Here is an 18,979-nt window from a genome sequence, read left to right on the forward strand (position 1 = left end):
CTACAACTGACTTATGTGTAAGATATATTTTTTAAAACATTAACTGTGATTTAAAGTAGCAAGAGACAGTGTTCAGGCCAGGGAAAATAAAGTCCCTCCTCCCCAGTTTATTGGTTGAAATAATTTGAGTTCAGTAAATTTATTGAACCATAGAGTGATACAGAGAAGCTGGCCCCTGTCAATTCCTGCTTAGAAGTTTCTGACTTATTTTTGAGATTGCAAGAAAACTGTGGATGAAATCCATACCAATTAGAGATCTGTACGTTTGGAACCATTTAAAAATTCTGTGCAGGGCTCAAAGGAATTAGTAAAGCCTGCTGCAATACAGCTACATTATTAATCTCCAAAGAGAATAGATACCAGATGTTCACACTGCCCAAAGGACACCTCAGTGTTCTTGACAGTCTTTAGTCATATTGTCCTTAAACAGATTCAAATGCCTGAAATGATTATGGGTGATAAGGCTGTGTGGTTTCTACATCTGAAACTATTAATAATCACTTTGAAGAAATGCACTATTTTTGATAGGTAAGAAAAGTAACTGTATTAAATTTGATATTTGGAAAAATTGCCTAAAGCAAAATTCTAGAAATTCTTTGCTTATTTTTTCATTTCTTTGACTGCCCAATGATAGTTATATCTAAACTAAGTAATTGTTTTTTAATTAAGTCCAATTTTGTTAAATAATGAAATCTGTTTTGCTATTTACTTTATTCATTCAAGAAATAGTTTCATGTGTTAGGTGTTGAGGATATAGTAGTAAAAAAAGCAAATCATGGTTTTGTGAATCTTAGTGAAAAATATAGATATTAATAAAAAATTATTCTTATAAATATGTAACTACAAACCATTCTATGAAGAGAAAGTACTAGGTATTGTAAACATGTTTGACAAGAAATCTTGACCTAGAACTAAAGTTTTAGATTCATTTATTTAACTGTATTTATTGAGCACCTACTTTGTGTCAAAAAGAAAAACAGGTTACAATGGTTATTTAAAGCATTATGCTCATGATTCTCAGTTTGGTAGGCCAAAAGATGTTAGGAACAACTTAAAATGTAAATTTTAAATAACTAAAATATAGATTTTAAATAACTAAAACCTCAAAAGATGCTAGGGATGGAAAAGCTTTCAGGCTTTCTTCCAATGTAACTTCTGTTCAATATCCTAAGGAGCATTTAAGTAATACTTAGCACTTTTTCAAACTCACTGCCATTGAGTCACTTCCAACTCATGGTGACCCCTATTGGGTTTCCAAGGCTGTAAATCTTTATGAAAGCAGGACTGCCTTATCTTTCTTCTGCAGAGCTGCTGCTGAGCTCGAATCACAGGCCTTTTTGGTTGGCAGTCAAATGCCTTAACTGCTATATCACCAGAGCTCCTTTAACACTTTTTAGCATGTCTAAATATTTTCATAGTATTCATTTTATTGCAAAAATTCGATTGGAGCCACTTCTGGTCATAGGACGGCGACTTGACAGGAGGAGGTGCAGGTGGCTGATTGTACAGGGTACAGCAGAGTGAAGACTTTTAAGTCCAAAATCAAGGCAAGACATCTGAAATTCATTGTCAGGACTATGACAGTATAGGAAAGGAATGTGGAACGTGTATACGGGGACCCTAAACAGAATCATAACCATGGATGGGCTCATTGACGACATTAAGCAAAGGTGGTACTATGACAAGCCATGCTGCAGACAACAGCAAGAAAAGTTATGAAACCTGCCAGAGGGTCTACACCATGATATGACTCAAAAGATCCACTTCTTGATGTGAAAGAATCAGGCAGATTCATGGCAAGGGTAATTAAGGCAGTTTTGTGTCTCCACTTCTTTTCTTTTCTCTAACCCATTTTCTCTGAAATAAACTCAATCACATATATGCAAGAAGGCCAGCATATACAGAGTAATCCCACTGGTAATCAATGGACCCTCTCTTTTATTAAGTGAAAACAACACTAAGTCAAAAAGTAGTCTAGAAGCAATGAGGAAATACTCGAAAATACAGAATAATATATATACTATTTCTTACTGAATTTTTATGAACCCCAAAGCAAGATCTTATTGCTGGAAAAGCATCTGTTCCTCTTTACTGAACCATCCCCAACTCTTTGCCCACCACAACTATTAGGTAAAGAGGAGAAGAAGCATGTATGTTTTGGGAATAAATTCTGCTTCTCTAACACCCATTTAAAAAATTCCATTGAAGAAGTTAATATTGTAACTTTTAAAACGCTTTAGAAAATAGAGAAAAGTGGTATGGGGAAGGGTTATATGCAGAATCCAGTTATCTTACACAAACAGCATTGTGCTCTCCCTTTAGCCATCAACCTGTTTTATCTCCCTTTTTACCAGGCTTTGTTCACTCTCTCTGCTTCACATATGCTTTTCACCCCAACACAGTTTGTCTGTAAAACACTAAAGAAGAGCATTGAAATAGTTCTTCCTAAAGTTCTGCAAGCATCCTAATTGTTGAATTCAGCAGTCTCCTCTCAGGTCTTGTTCAACTTCTCCCTTCTTTGGATTAGAGAACTAATGTCCATCCTTTAGTCCCAAACAATATTCTTCTATGATTGATTCTGTCCTGGTTCCCTAGACTGTCTTCTATTTCTTGAAGTGCTCTCTTTTATTTTCTTCTACTCATTCTTAACTCTTATGCTTACCTTTCAAGCATCTGTCCAGTTTTACTCTCCCATTATATTCTCCTGCTGCATATCCTCATTCATGACCTTACTATCTTTTATGCTCTGATAAAATTCACTTCTGTATTTTATGTGCAGGCCTCACTTCTGAGGCCATGTATCCTTGTGCCTCCTAGATAGAACCACACAAAACTGACTTTATTTTCCCTCCAGCCCCATTCATTTTCCTGTTCTCTGTTCCACTTGATAGGTAGCATGATCCAGCTAGTCATAGAATCTGGAATCCTATTAATAACGCCATCCTGTCCTTTTCCTTCACTCTTCACTATGTACCACAGTCACCCAAACCAGTTAATTTTGCTTCCTTAGCTTCTCTGTAAGGAGTGGTGTAGTGGTTATGGCATTTGGCTGCTACCAAAGCTTGCTGATTTGAAACTCCCAGATGCTCCATGGGAGAAAGATGAGGCAATCTGCTTCCATAAAGATTTATAGCCTTGGAAACCCAATGGGTGTTGCTATGAGTCAAAATCGATTCGATGGCAGTGAGTATCTCTATAATCTGTCCTTGGTTTTCCAATCTCATTGAAAATGTCTTCACTTAGAACCTCATCAGTTCTCTTGGAATATAGACTTTCATCTGATACACCTGTTTTCATTCTCCCTTTTGTGCCTCGTTCTCCAGTCTGCTTCCAGGGTCATCTTCCTAAAACACAAATCTGATCATACTTAAAAGTCTTCAGGGGGTTCCCAATCATCATGCCATCCGAAATGTTCCTGGCAGCAATGCCACTCTAGTGGAGAACAACCAGATTACTTGATAACAAGATGAAAAAGCAATATAACTGGTAACTGAAATAAGATTAATGCTTGAGTAATAAGTTGCATTTAATTTTTATTAGCATTTCTTATATATGTTAATTTTTAGAGTCTATAGATCTATGTTAATTTTTATATATATTCAAAACTCCTTGCTTCTCAAGATAAATATTTTAAGTATCATGTTTTATTTCAGGTATTGCTTAAAAAAGCTGAGTGAAGGATGAGAAAATGTTTGCCAGAACCAGTGATTTTCTTTTTGTGACAATTATTGTTAAACCATTTTTCCTGACTGGCATAGTTTGCTTCTTCAGACTATTGCTGTTTTGCATTAATGAAATCATGTTATTTGCATACAGTGTGATTAAAACAACAGCAACAACAACAACACCCAACCAAACCTATGGCCATCAAGTCAATTCTGACTCACAGCAACTCTATAGGACAGAGTAGAAATGCCCCATAGGGTTTCCAAGGTTGTGAATCTTTACAGAAGCACCCACACAGTGGCTTGTGGGTTCAAACCACTGACTTTTTGGTTTGCAGCCAAATGCCTTAACCACTGTGCCACCAGAGCTCCTATAGTGTGATAGTGTGTTTATATTTGCAATAGCCATCCACCAGTTGCTGTCAAGTAGATTCCAACTCATGGTGATCCCATGAGTATCTGAGTAGAACTGTGCTCCTAAGGATTTTCAGTGGCTGATTGTTCAGAAGTAGATCAACAAGACTTTCTTCTGAGGCATCTCTTGGTAGACTCTAAACTCAAACTTTTTGGTTAGCAGTTGAGTGTTTTAGCATTTGTCCCACCACAGGACTCCTATATGCTGTAGCAGGAGGGCATAATTACAATAAATCTTAAAGTCATATCAGACAATTCAAATATAAATTTGAAAAGAAGTCTAAGATATTTATTTCCATTGAACCAGTCAATGAAGAGACTTTTGTAACTTGCCTTGATTTGAACCAAGATGGCATTACAGATGTCCTAAGAGAAAGTGTTAATTTCATATGTAATAATCACTCTTTTAGCCACAAAGTCATTATCTGATGACAGTTAAACTACTGAGCTTTACATTGATCTTGATGTTTTTATCAGTAAGTTAAAAAATAATGTAATTGTAGTCAGAAGCTGAACTATATGAAGAAGGAGACATCAGGATTGGAAGAAGACTCATTAACAACCTGCTATGTGCAGATGACACAACTTTGCCTGCTGAAAGTGAAAAGATTTGAAGCACTTACTGATGAAGATCAAAGACCATAGCCTTCAGATGGATTCACACCTTAAAATCAAGAAAACAGAAATCCTCACAATTGAACCAATAAGTAACATTATGGAGAAAATATTGAAGTGGTCAAGGATTTCATTTTACTTGGACCCACAATCAACACCCATGGAAGAAGCAGTCAAGAAATCAAATGACATATTGCATTAGGCAAATCTGCTGCAAAAGACTTCTTTAAAGTGTTAAGAGCAAAAATGTCACTTTGAAGACCAAGGTGTGCCTGATTCAAGCCATTATCTCTTCAGTACCCTCCTATGCATGTGAAAGCTCAACAATGAATAAGGAAGACCACAGAAAAACTGATGCATTTGAATTATGGTGTTGATGAAGAATATTGAATATACCATGGACTGCCAGAAGAATGAACAAATCTGTCTCGGAAGAAGTACAGCTGTAATCTTCCTTAGAAGTGAAAATGGTCAGAGTTTGGCTCTCATACATTGGTCATGCTATCAGGAGGGACCAATCCTGGAGAAGGATATCATGCTTGGTGAAGTAGTGTCTGGGAAGAAGGGAAGATCCTTAAATGAAATGAATTGACACCGTGTTTGCCACAATGGTATCAAACATAGCAATGGTTGTGAGGACAGAGCAAGACTGGGCAGGGTTTCCTTCTGTTGTACACAGGGTCCCGATGAGTTGAAGCTGACCTGACAGCACCTAATAGCAAAAGTGACAACATTTGTGGTCAGTTTTTTTTTAAAAAAAATGATGCCTTAATCTGTTGCTTCTTCATATGTTAGACCAAGAGACTAAAATCTACAGCTTATTAAAAAAAAAAAAAAAAACCTTGGCTTCTGGTTCAAGACGATATAGTGAGCATACACATTTGTTTCTCTTTTCACCAAAGGGACTCCTTTGAAATGAGTAAGGAAAAGAAGAACAAGAAAAAGAAATGGAAAGAGAAGAAAGATAAACAGAAGGAGAAAAAAAAAAAGCCCTAATTACAGAAAGAGTTGGAGTGGGGAAGGGGGTCTTCAGCAGAGAAATTTCAATCACTTTTTCCAAGAAAAAAAATGGGTGGAAATATGTATGAGTTAATGGGTATGACTGATTAATGGAAGCTACAATCCAGAATATATACAAGAGTTGTTGCAGAGATGTCTACCAGAACTATAGAGAAACTCAGAGCTCAGAACTGGCAAGAGCAAATTTGGAGGACTGACAAACCTTAAACCCACTGTTTTCCAGTCAATTCTGACTCATAGACACCCAGTAGGACAGAGTAAAACTGCCCCATAGGATTTCCAAGGTTGTAAATTTTTATAGAAGCAGACTGCCACATCTTTCTCCCATGGAGCAGCTGATGGGTTTGAACCACTGACCTTTAGGTTGTCAGTTGAGCTCTTTAACAACTGCACCACCAGGGCTTCTTTGGGGCAGCAAGGTGTTTAATTGAAAGTCTGAAGAATGGCTGGGTCAGTTTAACATCTTCACCTTTATATTATAAAAGATCATCAGTTATCCACAGAAGAGGGAAAAAAATCCAAAAAAAACCCACAAACTAGAATACTCTTAAGATATCAGACAGCCCTTCAGGAAGAATTGGGGCCACTCTAGAGGTGTTGATACTTCATAGTAACACCTTCCCCACTTAGGTATTCAGAGGACCCCAGGATAAACATTTGTCAGCCAGAAATCCACAACAGTGTTCTCAGAGCTCCCAGCTAGGTTTTTTTATTCAGAGGTAAGACCTGGCAAGGAAACAAATCCAACTATAACTTGATAGCAAACTGCATAGGAAAACTGACCCAGGCCTCCATTCTTAAATAGGAACAAACCACCCAAAGATCACCACAGACTAGGAAGAAAACCAAGAGCATGAAAGACAGAAATCAAGACAAAGAGAACAGTTGATATCAGAGAAACTGAAGTATTTTAGGGAATAACAGACAAAGATAAAAATAACCTCATTAATATCCTCAGAGATATTTAAAAATATGTTTTATTTATAAAATTAAAAAAAAAAAAATGATGCTGTAAATAAGAACAGCCAGAGACCAAGAATGTGAAAAATAAGTTACAAAAAGATACCTACAGGGTATGTAAATTTTTAAACATTAGAAATGATCTGTTGTTTATGGATGTAGGTGTATGTAGAAAGTGAATCAGAGCAAGTATGAGGATGGTACGTAAATATCTTTGGAGTACCAGGAGGTGTAAGAAGAGATAAAGATAGGAGGCAAGTCTGACTATAATTACAATGTTTCATTCTGCTAGAGAGAGAGCTGAAGCAAATATGGAAAAAAAATGTATCAATATAGTGCTTGATAGCTGTTAAATCATGGATGCCTATTATATTATTCTGAATCCTTTGCTTATGCTTAGAATATTTATAACTAAAAATTGAGATGTTAAAATTTTTAATTACAGAAAAACTTTGTATAATTATATAATAAACGATGGTCCAAATAAAAAGTAAAAGGAAATGTGATATGCCTTTTAACAAGTGATAAAATGTTTTGTTTTGTTTTGTTTTAAAAAAAGGAATATCTATATTGCCTTTAGGCAAGCTGGGATTATACCATTTCAACCTTTGGAGAAGGAAAAATAATCCTAGCCCTACTTAGCTCACATGATGCAGTAAGTAATATGTACATAGCCATAATGATACAAACACTGTTCGTTAGTTTTCAGCTCTTAGAATCAATCTATAGAAAGGCATAAAAGACTTAATTATGATTAAGCATTGGAATGGGGTATGGTATGGTATTTGTAGGGCTGATCAGGGTACTAAGACTTGTGTTACGGAGTGGGGAGTCAAATGATATCTTAAACTATGGAATATTCATGCATTCATTTTTTCATCAAATAGATTTTTGGAAAGGCTTTTATGTGTAATAGGCACTATTTTAGTGGTTGACAATGCAATGTTGAACATGGGTCAGTGAGGTTAACAGATTCCAGCTAGAGAGAAACTAAAATCTACAAATTTTGAAATATGGTCCTAGAATTATACAGGTGTGAGTGTTGGTGCAGCCACACAACAGCATGGATATGCATCTCCAGCATGTCTCACCAAAACCATGCCTAACCATGTATCACTATTATTAAACCATCAGCCAATCCCCACTGGGATTTACTGTGCTCGAACTTACTTTGCACTTGAAGAAAACACGGTACTTATAATTATATTTCAACATAGTAAGTTCTTGGTCGTAGGTATTTTTTGTCTTGTATAGATGGGTCATGCAGCTAACTTACCACACTTTCTAATTTTTATTTGGTGACAAGGGGAGGATATAAGGGAAGCGGAAGCTATATAGCAGTCTTCGTTAAATCAAGAGTTGGGGCAGGAATGGGGGCTACCTTCTCTAGACATGGTACAGATGGAATGGGCTTCAACTTGTTTATAATACATTGCTGATTTTAACTATTTGTTTTAGAGATTTTGGGGAGGAGGAAGGAAGAAATTGGGATAGAGAGCCGAGAAATTTTTTCTCAGGAGACAGTTGGAGTGGACCATTTAAAATTTGTCAACAAAACATTGCTTATATAATTATATGATATTCAGTTATGGGCTCAAGCAGACTGGACCAGCTTTATTAAACTACATTATGGGAAGATGGAATAATCCTTTTTACTGCAATCTAAAAAACTCCATTCTAATACAGAGGAGGGCCAGTAACCAGGAGCTACTACTAATAATCTTGATCACTTGCCTTTAGAGATGCAGATGAGCAAATCCCAGATTTGCATCATGTTATACTAAAATATTAAGTTATGTGCGAAGATTAATTTGGCCTGATGGTTAAAAAATGTTGAAGCATAACTGCTGTATTCCAACTTGTCTCCTTTAGTTGTAGTGCCTGTATTTCTTATTTGCTATCAGGAGGTGAAAATGTTTTGAGGTGAGAACCTATTTATTGAATATAAGTGATTCTTGATAATAATACTCTAATATATAAAGCTACAGTTTATAGTCTTCGACATGAAATGATAATAGGCTCAAATCCAACCTCATTAAATAGAAACAAAGGGATGTATTGGGGGTGGGCTAAGTCAACTCTGTTTATACAGGTTTTCACATGACTTTTCTTTTAAAAAGTGCATGGAATATATCCAAAACAAATAATATTTTGTTAGATGAGAAGACCAAAAGGAAAATCCTAGAGAAAGGAGGATGATCTTTCTTTAAAGTCAAAACTGACATAAACACATCCCTCCCAACCCTTTTGCTCAAGATAATTTTCTCAACAAGATGCAGATTGCTTCAGTCTTTGCCTATCACCCTTTGAAGCACTTTCCTTATTATTAGGAGTGGGGGCAGGGTTTCCTTTGAGGATTTTTACAGCAGTGAAGAGTTCCTCCTTTAAATACTTTCACATGATGAGGGAATTCCGCTTTCAAAGTGCTGTCATCACTGTGGCTTCTCTTCCATAAGACAATTTATTCTTGAGTGAAGGTCCTTCTTGGTTTGATTGTCATTAAAGTCTTACCTTTCTAATGGATTAGCTTTCTATAGAGCTTCACTTTTTCTGAGACCTAGCAAAGGAACTTAGCCTTCTCCTTTTTACCCTTATTGGCCATAATTCTCTTTTTAAATATGGTTTATCACACAGGGTTATTAGGCTTCAATGTGATTTCTCTTGTGATCTCCATTAACCTAAGATTTGGGCGACATCTTGAATATTACATTTTAAAGACTCACTTTTTTCTACAGTGCAAAGGGACACTGAATTTTAGGGTAGTTTGAAAGGTCGTTTTTCTTTTGAGTAGCCCTTTCAATTTTTAAATATGTCAAAACAAACAACAAATAAGGTACTCATGTTTTAACAGTTTTTCAGAGCACATTGAAATCATTTGAAAACTTCATTTCATTTCACTCCACCTCACCCTACTCTATCTTTGAATATAGCCTTCTGAGAAATTCTATGAATATTTAGTTCATGGAGACAAAATATATGTTTTAACATTTGAATGTATAGTTTAAGCTGTATGGTTTAATAACTCATTCCAAAGCAATCCTCCCCCCACCAAGAAAATCATTAGTAGGCAGTGATTCATAATTACCAGGAACAGTACACAAGAATAAGAAACCTAAAATATAATTGACAGTTTTGGATGGCCAGAACAGGTAGGGAAGGCCGGGAGGTGGGAGTGGAGCTAAGAGAGACAAACTCATCTGTCAGTTTGTTGTCCTGTGGTGGATTGTGTGTTGCTGTGAGGCTGGAGGCTATTCCACTGGTGTTTCAAGTGTCAACAGGGTCACCCATGGTGGACACGTTTCAGCAGAGCTTCCAGACTAAGACCGACTCAGAAGAAGGAAGAGGCCATCCACTTCTCAAAGAATTGGCCAGTGAAAACCTTATAAATAACAGTGAAACACTGTCTGTTATACTACTGAAAAATAGACCTGAAACATTACCTGATAATAGTGTCAGAAGATGATCCCCTCAGGTCAGACAAACCAAACCAAACTCACTGCCGTGGAGTGGGATCCGACTCATAGCAACCCCTCCTTGGGTTTCTCGGGCAGTATCACTATGGAAGTAGATTGCCCAACCTTCCTTCTGAGGAATGGCTGGTGGGTTGGAACCACCAGCCTTCTGGTTAGCAGTCAAGTGCCTTAGCCACTACGCCACCAGGGCTCCTCCTCAGGTCAGAAGGCACACAAAATGTGACTAGGAAAGAGCTGCTTCCTCAGAATAGAGCTGACCTTAAGGATGTGGATAGAGTAATGCTTTCAGGACCTCCTTTTGCTAATGTGGCATGACTCAAGATGAGAAGAAACAGCTGCAAACATCAGTTAATAATTGGAACATGGCATGTATGAACTATGAATCTAGAAAAATTGGGAGATGTCAAAAATGAAATGGAATGCATAAAGACTGATACCCTAGGCATTAGGGAGCTGAAATGGACCAGTTTTGGCCATTTTGAATCAGATTAGCATATGATCTACTGTGCTGGGAATGACAAATTGAAGAAGAATTGCATGGCATTCATTATCACAAAGAATGTTTCAAGATCTATTCTGAAGTACAGTGCTGTCGACAGGATAATATCCATACACTGACAAGGAAGACCAGTTAATATTTCTATTTTTTTAAATTTATGGACCAACTACTAAAGCCAAAGATGAGGAAATTGAAGATTTTTACCAACTTCTGCAGTCTGGATTGACCAAACATGCAATCAAGGTGTGTTAATTATCACTGGTGACTGGAATGCAAAAATCGGAAACAAAGAAGAATCACTGGTAGTTGGAAAATATGGTCTTGGTCGTAGAAATGACTCTGGAGATCACATCATAGAATTTTGCAAGACCAACAACTTACTCATTGCAAATACCTTTTTTCAATAACACAAATGGTGGCTATACACATGGACTTCATCAGATGGAGTACACAGGAATCAGACTGACTACATCTGTGGCAAGAGGTGATGGAGAAGAGAAGCTCAATATCTTCAGCAAGGCAAGGAGCTGACTGTGGAACAGACCATCAACTGCTCATATGCGAGTTCAAATTGAAGCTGAAGACAATTAAAGCAAGTCCCCAAGAGACAAAATATGACCTTGGTTATATCCCTCCTGAATTTAGAGACCATCTAAAGAATAGATTTGATACATTGAACACCCATGATCAAAAACCAGAAAAATTGTGGGATGACATCAAGAACATCATCCATGAAGAAAGCAAAACATCATTAAAGAAACAGGGAAGGAAGAAAAGAACCAAATGAATGTCAGAAGAAACTCTGAAACTTGCCCTTGAATGGAGAGTAGCTAAAGCAAATGGAAGAAATGACAAGATAAAAGAGCTGAACAGAAGATTTCGAAGAGCAGCTCAAGAAGACAAAGTCAATTGTAATGAACTGTGCAAAGAGTTGGAGTTGGAAAGCCAAAAGGGAAGAACACACTCAGCATTTCTCAAGCTGAAAGAACTGAGGAAAAAAATTAAGCCTTGCATTGCAATATTGAAAGATTCCATGGGCAATATGTTGAATGATGCAGGAAACATCAAAAGAAGATGCATAGAATACACAGAGTCACTATACCAAAATGAATTGGTAGATGGTCATCCATTTCAGGAGGTGGCATATGATCAAGACCCAAAGGTATTGAAAGAAGAAGTCAAACCTGCACTAAAGGAATTGGTGAAAAACAGGCTCCAGGAATTGACAGAATACCCATTGAGATGTTTCAACAAACAGATGCCCCACTGGAGGCACTCACTCGGCTATGCCAAAAGATCTGGAAGACAACTACCTGGCCAATTGACTGGAAGAAATCCATATTTGTACCCATTCCAAAGAAAGGTGATCTCACAGAATATGGAAATTATCAAACAATATCATTGATATCACACGCAGGTAAAATCTTACTGAAGATAATTCGAAATCGGTTGCAGCAGTATATTGACCTAGAACTTTCAGAAATGTAAGCTGGATTCAGAACGGGGTATGGAGCAAGGGATATCATTTATGATGTCAGATGGATCTTGGCTCAAACAAAGAATCCCAGAAAGACGTTTACTTGTATTTTATTGACTATGCAAAGACATTCGATTGTGTGGATCATAGCAAATTGTGGATGACATTGAGAAGAATGGGAATTTCAGAACACTTAATTGTACTCATGAGGAACTTGTACATAGACAAGGACGCTGTCGTTTGAACAGAACAAGGGGATACTGCATGGTATAAAATCAAGAAGGGAGTGTGTCAGGGTCCTTGTACAGTACTTACTCAAATAATCTAAGACACTAGACTATGAAGAATAATGTGGCACCAGGATTGGAGGAAGGCTTTTTAACAATCTGATATATGCAGACTACACAACCTTGCTGAAAATGAGGATGACTTGGGAGCACTTACTGATGAAGGTTAAAGAGTATGGTCTATAGTATGGATTACACCTCAATATAAAGAAAACAAAAATCCTCACAACTGGACCAATAAGCATCATCATGATAGATGGAGAAAAGATTGAAGTTGTCAAAGACTTCATATTATTTGGTTCTACAATCAACACCAATGGAAGCAGCAGTCAAGCCATCAAAAGATGTATTGCATTAGGCAAATCTCTTGCAAGAAGAACTCTTTCAGTCACTGAAAAGCAAAGATATGTCCTTGAAGACTAAAATGAGCCTAACCCAAGCCATGGTGTTTTCAGTTGCCTCATATGCATGTGAGAGCTGGACAATGAATAAGGAAGACTGAAGAAGAGTTGATGCTTTTGAGTTGTATTGGCGAAGAATGCTTAAAGTACTGTAGACTGCTAGAAGTAACAGATCTGTCCTGGAAGAAGTGCAGCTAGAATGCTCCATTTCAGAGAATGGTCCTTTCTGACAACGTGACCAAAGTAGGTGAGACAAAGTCTGGCCATTCTCACATCCAAGGAGCATTCTAGCTGCACGTCGTCCAGGGCAGATTCGTTCCTTTTTCTGGCAGTCCACGTTTCAGTATTCTTTGCCATTACCACAACTCAAAAGCATCAACTCTTCTTTGGTGTTCCTTATTCACATTGTCCAGCTTTCACATGCATATGAGATGACTGAAAATACCGTGGCTTGGGTTAGGCGTGCCTTGGTCTTCAAAGAGATACCTTTGCTCTTCAGCACTTTAAATAGGTCTTTTGCAGTACATTTGCCCCAGTATTGTTTAAGGTACTACAATCATTTGTTTCCACCTGGAGGCCTCAAGTGCAACAATGCAGCTATCCAGACATGGTAGTAAATGTATTAAAACCTGCATCCTCCTTCCTGCTGTGGTTTTCCAGTGAACGAATTCTCAGCTTTTTATTGGGGGATAAAGGGGAAGATAAGGGAGTCATCCTAGACTGAAGTAGAAATATCCAGATACTAGTTTTGGCTCTGTCACTTACCACCTGTGTGACGTTGGCAAATAATTTATCCTTTTGCTCCTCCATTTTCCCTCCCCAAAATCCTTGTAAAGTGAGGTGACTTAGGTTATCTCATGTTTCTACCTTCCTAAATAAATGATTAAGCTACTTCTCTACTTACACAGGTTTAATTATAGGGATTGAGCCAAGTTGGACACCGCAGAGAGAAACTCTCCATATTTCTTAATCTAGGCTGTAAAAAAAAAAAAAAGGGATATGATTATGTTCTACCTCTCTCCTGTGGTGAACTCTGTGATGTACAATAACTATTCATGGCACTTGCTGTTTAAGGCTAATCAGAAATCAGTTTAATAAACATTTGCAGTGTGCTTTTGTGCTGAACACAGTGTAGGCAGTGAAAATGCCCAGTGAGTTCAACCTCTGCCTTTATCACTTAGTTAGGGAAGAGAGCATGAAAACAGATAAATCACAAATCCAGTGTGATAAGTAGAACAAGATTAAGTATACATTGTAAGATGCAGAGGTAGCATAGAGAAAATATATGTATATTTCACCATACCTATTTTGAATTTTAGAAGCAGGAAAACATAAAAGAGAAAGGTAGCTTTATGGCAAGTTTTTTTTTTTTTTTTTAAACAAACAAAAAACCTCCTAAATCTTTTTACCTGTTTACTAGTGAATCAAATATATTCCCCTGTAATATTAGCTGCCTTAAAGCACAATCAACTGAGTTACGCCCTGAGAGGTTAAAAGAGAAAATACAAAATGCTTTTTTTCTTTTCATGGATAAATGACTTTACTTTTCAGTGTCCTCAGACGTCATCATTAACCCTTTCTTTTAAACGGAATTAGCAATTAGCACTTCAGTCATTAAAACAAAGAATACTTAAATATATCAAGTAATCATTATACACCAAATATTAGGTCCTACAATATGTTAAAATTATCTAGAATTTTTAAAGTAGGAGTAAGGGAATTTTTTTAAGAATATTGCTGAATCTTAGCATATTGTGTTTTTCTGAAGTGTTATCTTGTTGTCTAGAAAGTTAAGGTTTTCCTGGTCATTTGTAGCAATCGTGAACTCAACTCAAGGAAGTGGAAAGTGTTTAAACTCCTGGTGTTAAACCTGACTATGAAAACTTATACTGTTGCATGGTGGGAGGCAGGGAGTTTGGGGGAGTTTCTTATAGAGACTTGGCCTGAGCTAATTTGTTTCTTTGAAACTGGAAGTCATATTGTTGAAATTTGCGTACTGTTTTCTTTCAGTAGGTATATTAACACAAAGCAGTGTGTTTTTAAAGGGCTTCCTTCTTTCTGCAGGAATAAATTTGGCTTCTGAAAAAGGAAAAAATATATATATATATACCAGCAATTCAACAACATCACACCTCTTTCATCATTTTGGGGGTGCAGGCTTCAGTTCAACGATTCCATACGTATTTCCTGGAAACATGTAATAACATGCCTTTAAATACTGAACATAAAACCTGATTGTATACTCATAAACATTTATACAATCTTGTGGTCCACTTACCATTGAGTTTCTTAAAACTATGTTTATATTTTTAAAATAATTAGAATTAATGAAAATCAGAACAAGATGCTATTTGAGAGAAAGTGTCACATAGAGATACCTGAGGAACACTTGCTCTTTGAGTTGCGTCTATGAAGTGAGCATGCCTCTTGCTCATAAAATAGGCAGAAGCTATGCTTTCTAGATACCCTCTATCCAGGGAAAACAGATTGAGGTGGAGATAAAGAATATATGTATGTTTAATATGTTAATACAGTGACTAACTGTCCAAACTAAGTAATGACAAAACGTGCTTCCTAAGGAGGCAAGGAACTGTTGAAATTAACCAAGCTCACTACCATCGACTCATAGTGCTCCCAACTCATAGTGACCCCTCCTTGGGTTTCAAAGGTGGTATCTCTGTGGAAGTAGATTGACCAATCTTCCTTCGGAGGAGTGGCTGGTGGGTTTGAACTACCAGCCTTCCAGTTAGCAGTCAGGCCAATTAGACTGCATTTTGGAAAACATCTTACTGGAAGACTCATAGGACTTCAGGGTCACATGGTGACTCTGGAGACAAGAGGAAAAGTGAGAGAAAGCTTTTTAAGTTTGAAGATGCTCTAGAAAACCACTAGATGGTCCTACACTGTCTTATGAAACATAAAACCCCAATGTGAGTATATTCTGAATCTGAGGAGAAAAGGTTATTCTTAAAAATAATTGCCATTTTAACCCGATGGAGCATTTCTACTCTGTCCTATAGGGTCTATGTGAGTTGGAATTCAAAAAAATAAATAAATAAAATAAAATTAATAATAATTGTATTTTTGCAAAATATATTATCCTTTAAGTTTGCTTTTTTTTTATTTTCCCTAGGTGAAAATAAAGCATGAGTCGTGTATTAAATATTTCCATTCTTTGCTTAGTATTTCTTTAAAATTGCATCTTAACCTAAGGCTCTGTAACTCTCCTCTCTGTTTTGTTCTTTTGCCTCTCCTCCTCAGGTTGGCCTTCATTCCATGATGTGATCAGTCCTGATGCAATCACCCTCACAGACGACTTTTCCTACGGGATGCACAGAGTGGAAACCAGCTGCTCTCAGGTCAGTTACCCCACCCCGCACCCCCACAGGAAAAAACCAATACTCTGCTCACAGTGTGCCAATACTGTAAGACTCGAGATTGTGGTAAGTACAGCAACTGAGGCCAAGTGACTGAACACAAGAGGGACTGACAAGCACATAAAGTCTATATAAAGTCCTAATGATATTTCAGTGTTTAGGTATTTAGCAAGTACAGTTGAATGTTAGTCACTGGCTTCAATATTAGTAAACAAAATCATTGGGAGGGAAAATTACCTTCAGTCAACTCAGTACAGCGAGGAGTGAGCTGCTCTTGGGGCTTATGAAAATTTCATATGTAGCCTTACATAACCTGATAATACTCCTCTCCCTGAAGTCTGAGCATCTTACAGCAGTGATCCAAACACCATCAACAAAACCCCTCAAAAAGGCTTTCCTTGGGTAGGTGTATGAGGGAGGTTGAAGAAAGGCTATAGGAGGGGGCGGGCAATTCAGCAGCTGGCTATATCAGGGCAGAATGGGAATATGTGATAAGTAAGGTAATCTCTTCTCCATTTCTCCTAGTTTGTAGACCTATCCTCATATCCAAACCAAAAAACATTAAACTCACTGCCATCAAGTCGATTCCAACTCATAGCAGCCCCTTCTTGGGTTTACAAGGTGGTATCTCAATGGAAGTAGATTGCCCAGTATTCCTTCCAAGGAGTGGCTGGTGGGTTTGAACTGCCAGCCTTCTGGTTAGCAGTCAAATGCCTTAGGCACTATGCCACCAGAGCTCCTAATTATTTCAGTCCACTCAGCTCTAAACACATAAGTGCTGGCTTTAAGGAGAAAATAAGCACAGGTTGAGAAGGAGGATAAGAGTTCTTTCGTCATCCATGAAGAGACTTGAACTTGTGTATGTTTTGTGCTTAAATCCAGAAACATAGTCAGAACCTTCTTGTACACAGGGTAAGAGAAACTGCCCATAGTCCTGTTTTTCTAATCTGCTTTAAATAAGTGAAATATGAAGTCTGAGTATGGTAGCATTGAAATTCATTGATTCTACAGAATATTTTGTTGAGAGATATCTGTTGCACCTTTCAGAAATAAAAGGGGCACAATGAGGATGCTGTCATAGCAAAGTCATTGCCACAGGCCTCCTGTAGCATTCTACTACCTGTGTGTTTTCAGTTTTCTTTAACTCTCTTCATCAAGCACAAGATTTTTAGGGAATAAGTGGCATATTCACTACCAAGTAGGTGGGGGGAGATTGCTTTGAACTTAACCATTAGTCCTGATGAATTTCTTTTTTAATATTTTTAAAAATAAAACTAGCCAACATACTGTCTTCTGAGAGTTACTGTCTCCCTAAAACAGGAGACTATATTTTATCTCAGGTCACTGTTGTTCATCAGAAAGGAGCCTCTGTGTATGATGGTGGATTTTCTGATGCTGAGTCTCACCCCCAGAAATTCTAATTTGATTGGCCTGGGATGAGGCCTGAGCATACGCATTTTTACATACTTCCTTGCCTGTTGTTGTTAGGTGCCATTCAGTCAATCCCTACTCATAGTGACCCTATGTACACAGAATGAAACACTGCCCAATCCTGCACCATCCTCATAATCGTTGCTATGTTTGAGCTCATTGTTGAAGTCACTGTATCAATCTATCTTGTTTGAGGGTCTTCCCCTTTTTCACTGACCATCTACAAAGCATGATACCCTTCTCTGGGGACTTGTCCCTTCTGACAACATGACCAAAGTATAAGAGATGGAGTCTGGCCATTCTTGATTCTAAGGAGCATTCTTCTAAGACAGATTTGTTGGTTCTTCTGACAGTCTGTGGTGGTGTCCATATTTTTTGTCAACACCACAATTCAAATGAATCAATTCTTTTGCAGTCTTCTTTAAGCATCATCCAGCTTTCACATGCATGCGAGGTCATTGAAAAGACAGTGGCCTAGGTCAGGCATACCTTAGTCTTCAAAGTGACATCTTTGCTCTTTTAAACACTTTAAAGAGGTCTTTTGCAGCACATTTGCCCAATGCAATATGTTTTCGTTCCCTTTTTTTTTTTTTTTTGACATCTAGAAGCATTTATTTTATGCAAAAACTTAAATATGATATATGTATATGAAAAGTGCACACTTACCTATGCTGAACAATGCCAAGAAACGTAACATATTGATGCAATAGTTTTCTTTTTTTTCTAGAAACTTTTTACGATGATTTGGATGAAGGTTTACAGAGCAAATCAGTTTTCCATTCAACAGTCATACACATTTTGTTTCATGCCATTGATTACAGTCTCAACAATGTAACAACTCTCTTCCCACATCTTCCCTGTGGTTACCTTCTCTCTGTGTCCTTTTTTGCTATGCATTCCTGCCTTCTGTGTTTCTCCCTGTGCAAATGCTGCCCTCCTGATCTCCCATGATTGATTGTTCTAAGGAATGTAACTCCCTGGTGTAATTGTTCACCACATAGTCCTGTCTATTGTTTGGCTGAAGGTTAAGTCAGGGGAGTGAATTTAAGCCTAAAGAGTGAGTAGGGGCTATAGTCTCAGGAGTTTCACCAGTTTCTATCATACCAGTAAAGCTGGTCTTTTTTTATGATTTTGAGTTTTGTTCCACTTTTTCCTCCACTCCATCCAAGACCTCCAATTTTGATCACTTTCAGAGTGGCTGGCAGTGGTAGTTGGGCACCATCTAGGTCTTCTGGTCTTAGGGTTGTTTAGGCTGGGGTTCCCATGGTCCACTAGTCTTGGACTGTTTCCATATATATATTATTTTATTTTATTTTTATTTATTTATTTTTTATTGTGATTTGGGTGAAGAGTTACAGAA

General features: G+C 37.4%; 1 protein-coding gene across 1 annotated transcript in view; it reads left to right on the forward strand.

Annotated features, from left to right (window-relative positions):
- MSRB3 (methionine sulfoxide reductase B3) overlaps window positions 1–18,979 on the forward strand; it is a 297,111-nt gene that overhangs the window by 259,455 nt on the left and 18,677 nt on the right. The window contains exon 5 of the mRNA XM_042781205.1: window positions 16,073–16,170. Within this exon, the coding sequence (XP_042637139.1) occupies window positions 16,073–16,170 (98 nt within the window). The remainder of the gene's footprint in view (window positions 1–16,072; window positions 16,171–18,979) is intronic.

The sequence above is a fragment of the Orycteropus afer genome, unplaced genomic scaffold (assembly GCF_000298275.1).
Source record: "Orycteropus afer afer isolate SDZICR_OR568_19922 unplaced genomic scaffold, OryAfe1.0 scaffold00097, whole genome shotgun sequence".
Taxonomy (NCBI): Eukaryota; Metazoa; Chordata; class Mammalia; order Tubulidentata; family Orycteropodidae; genus Orycteropus; species Orycteropus afer.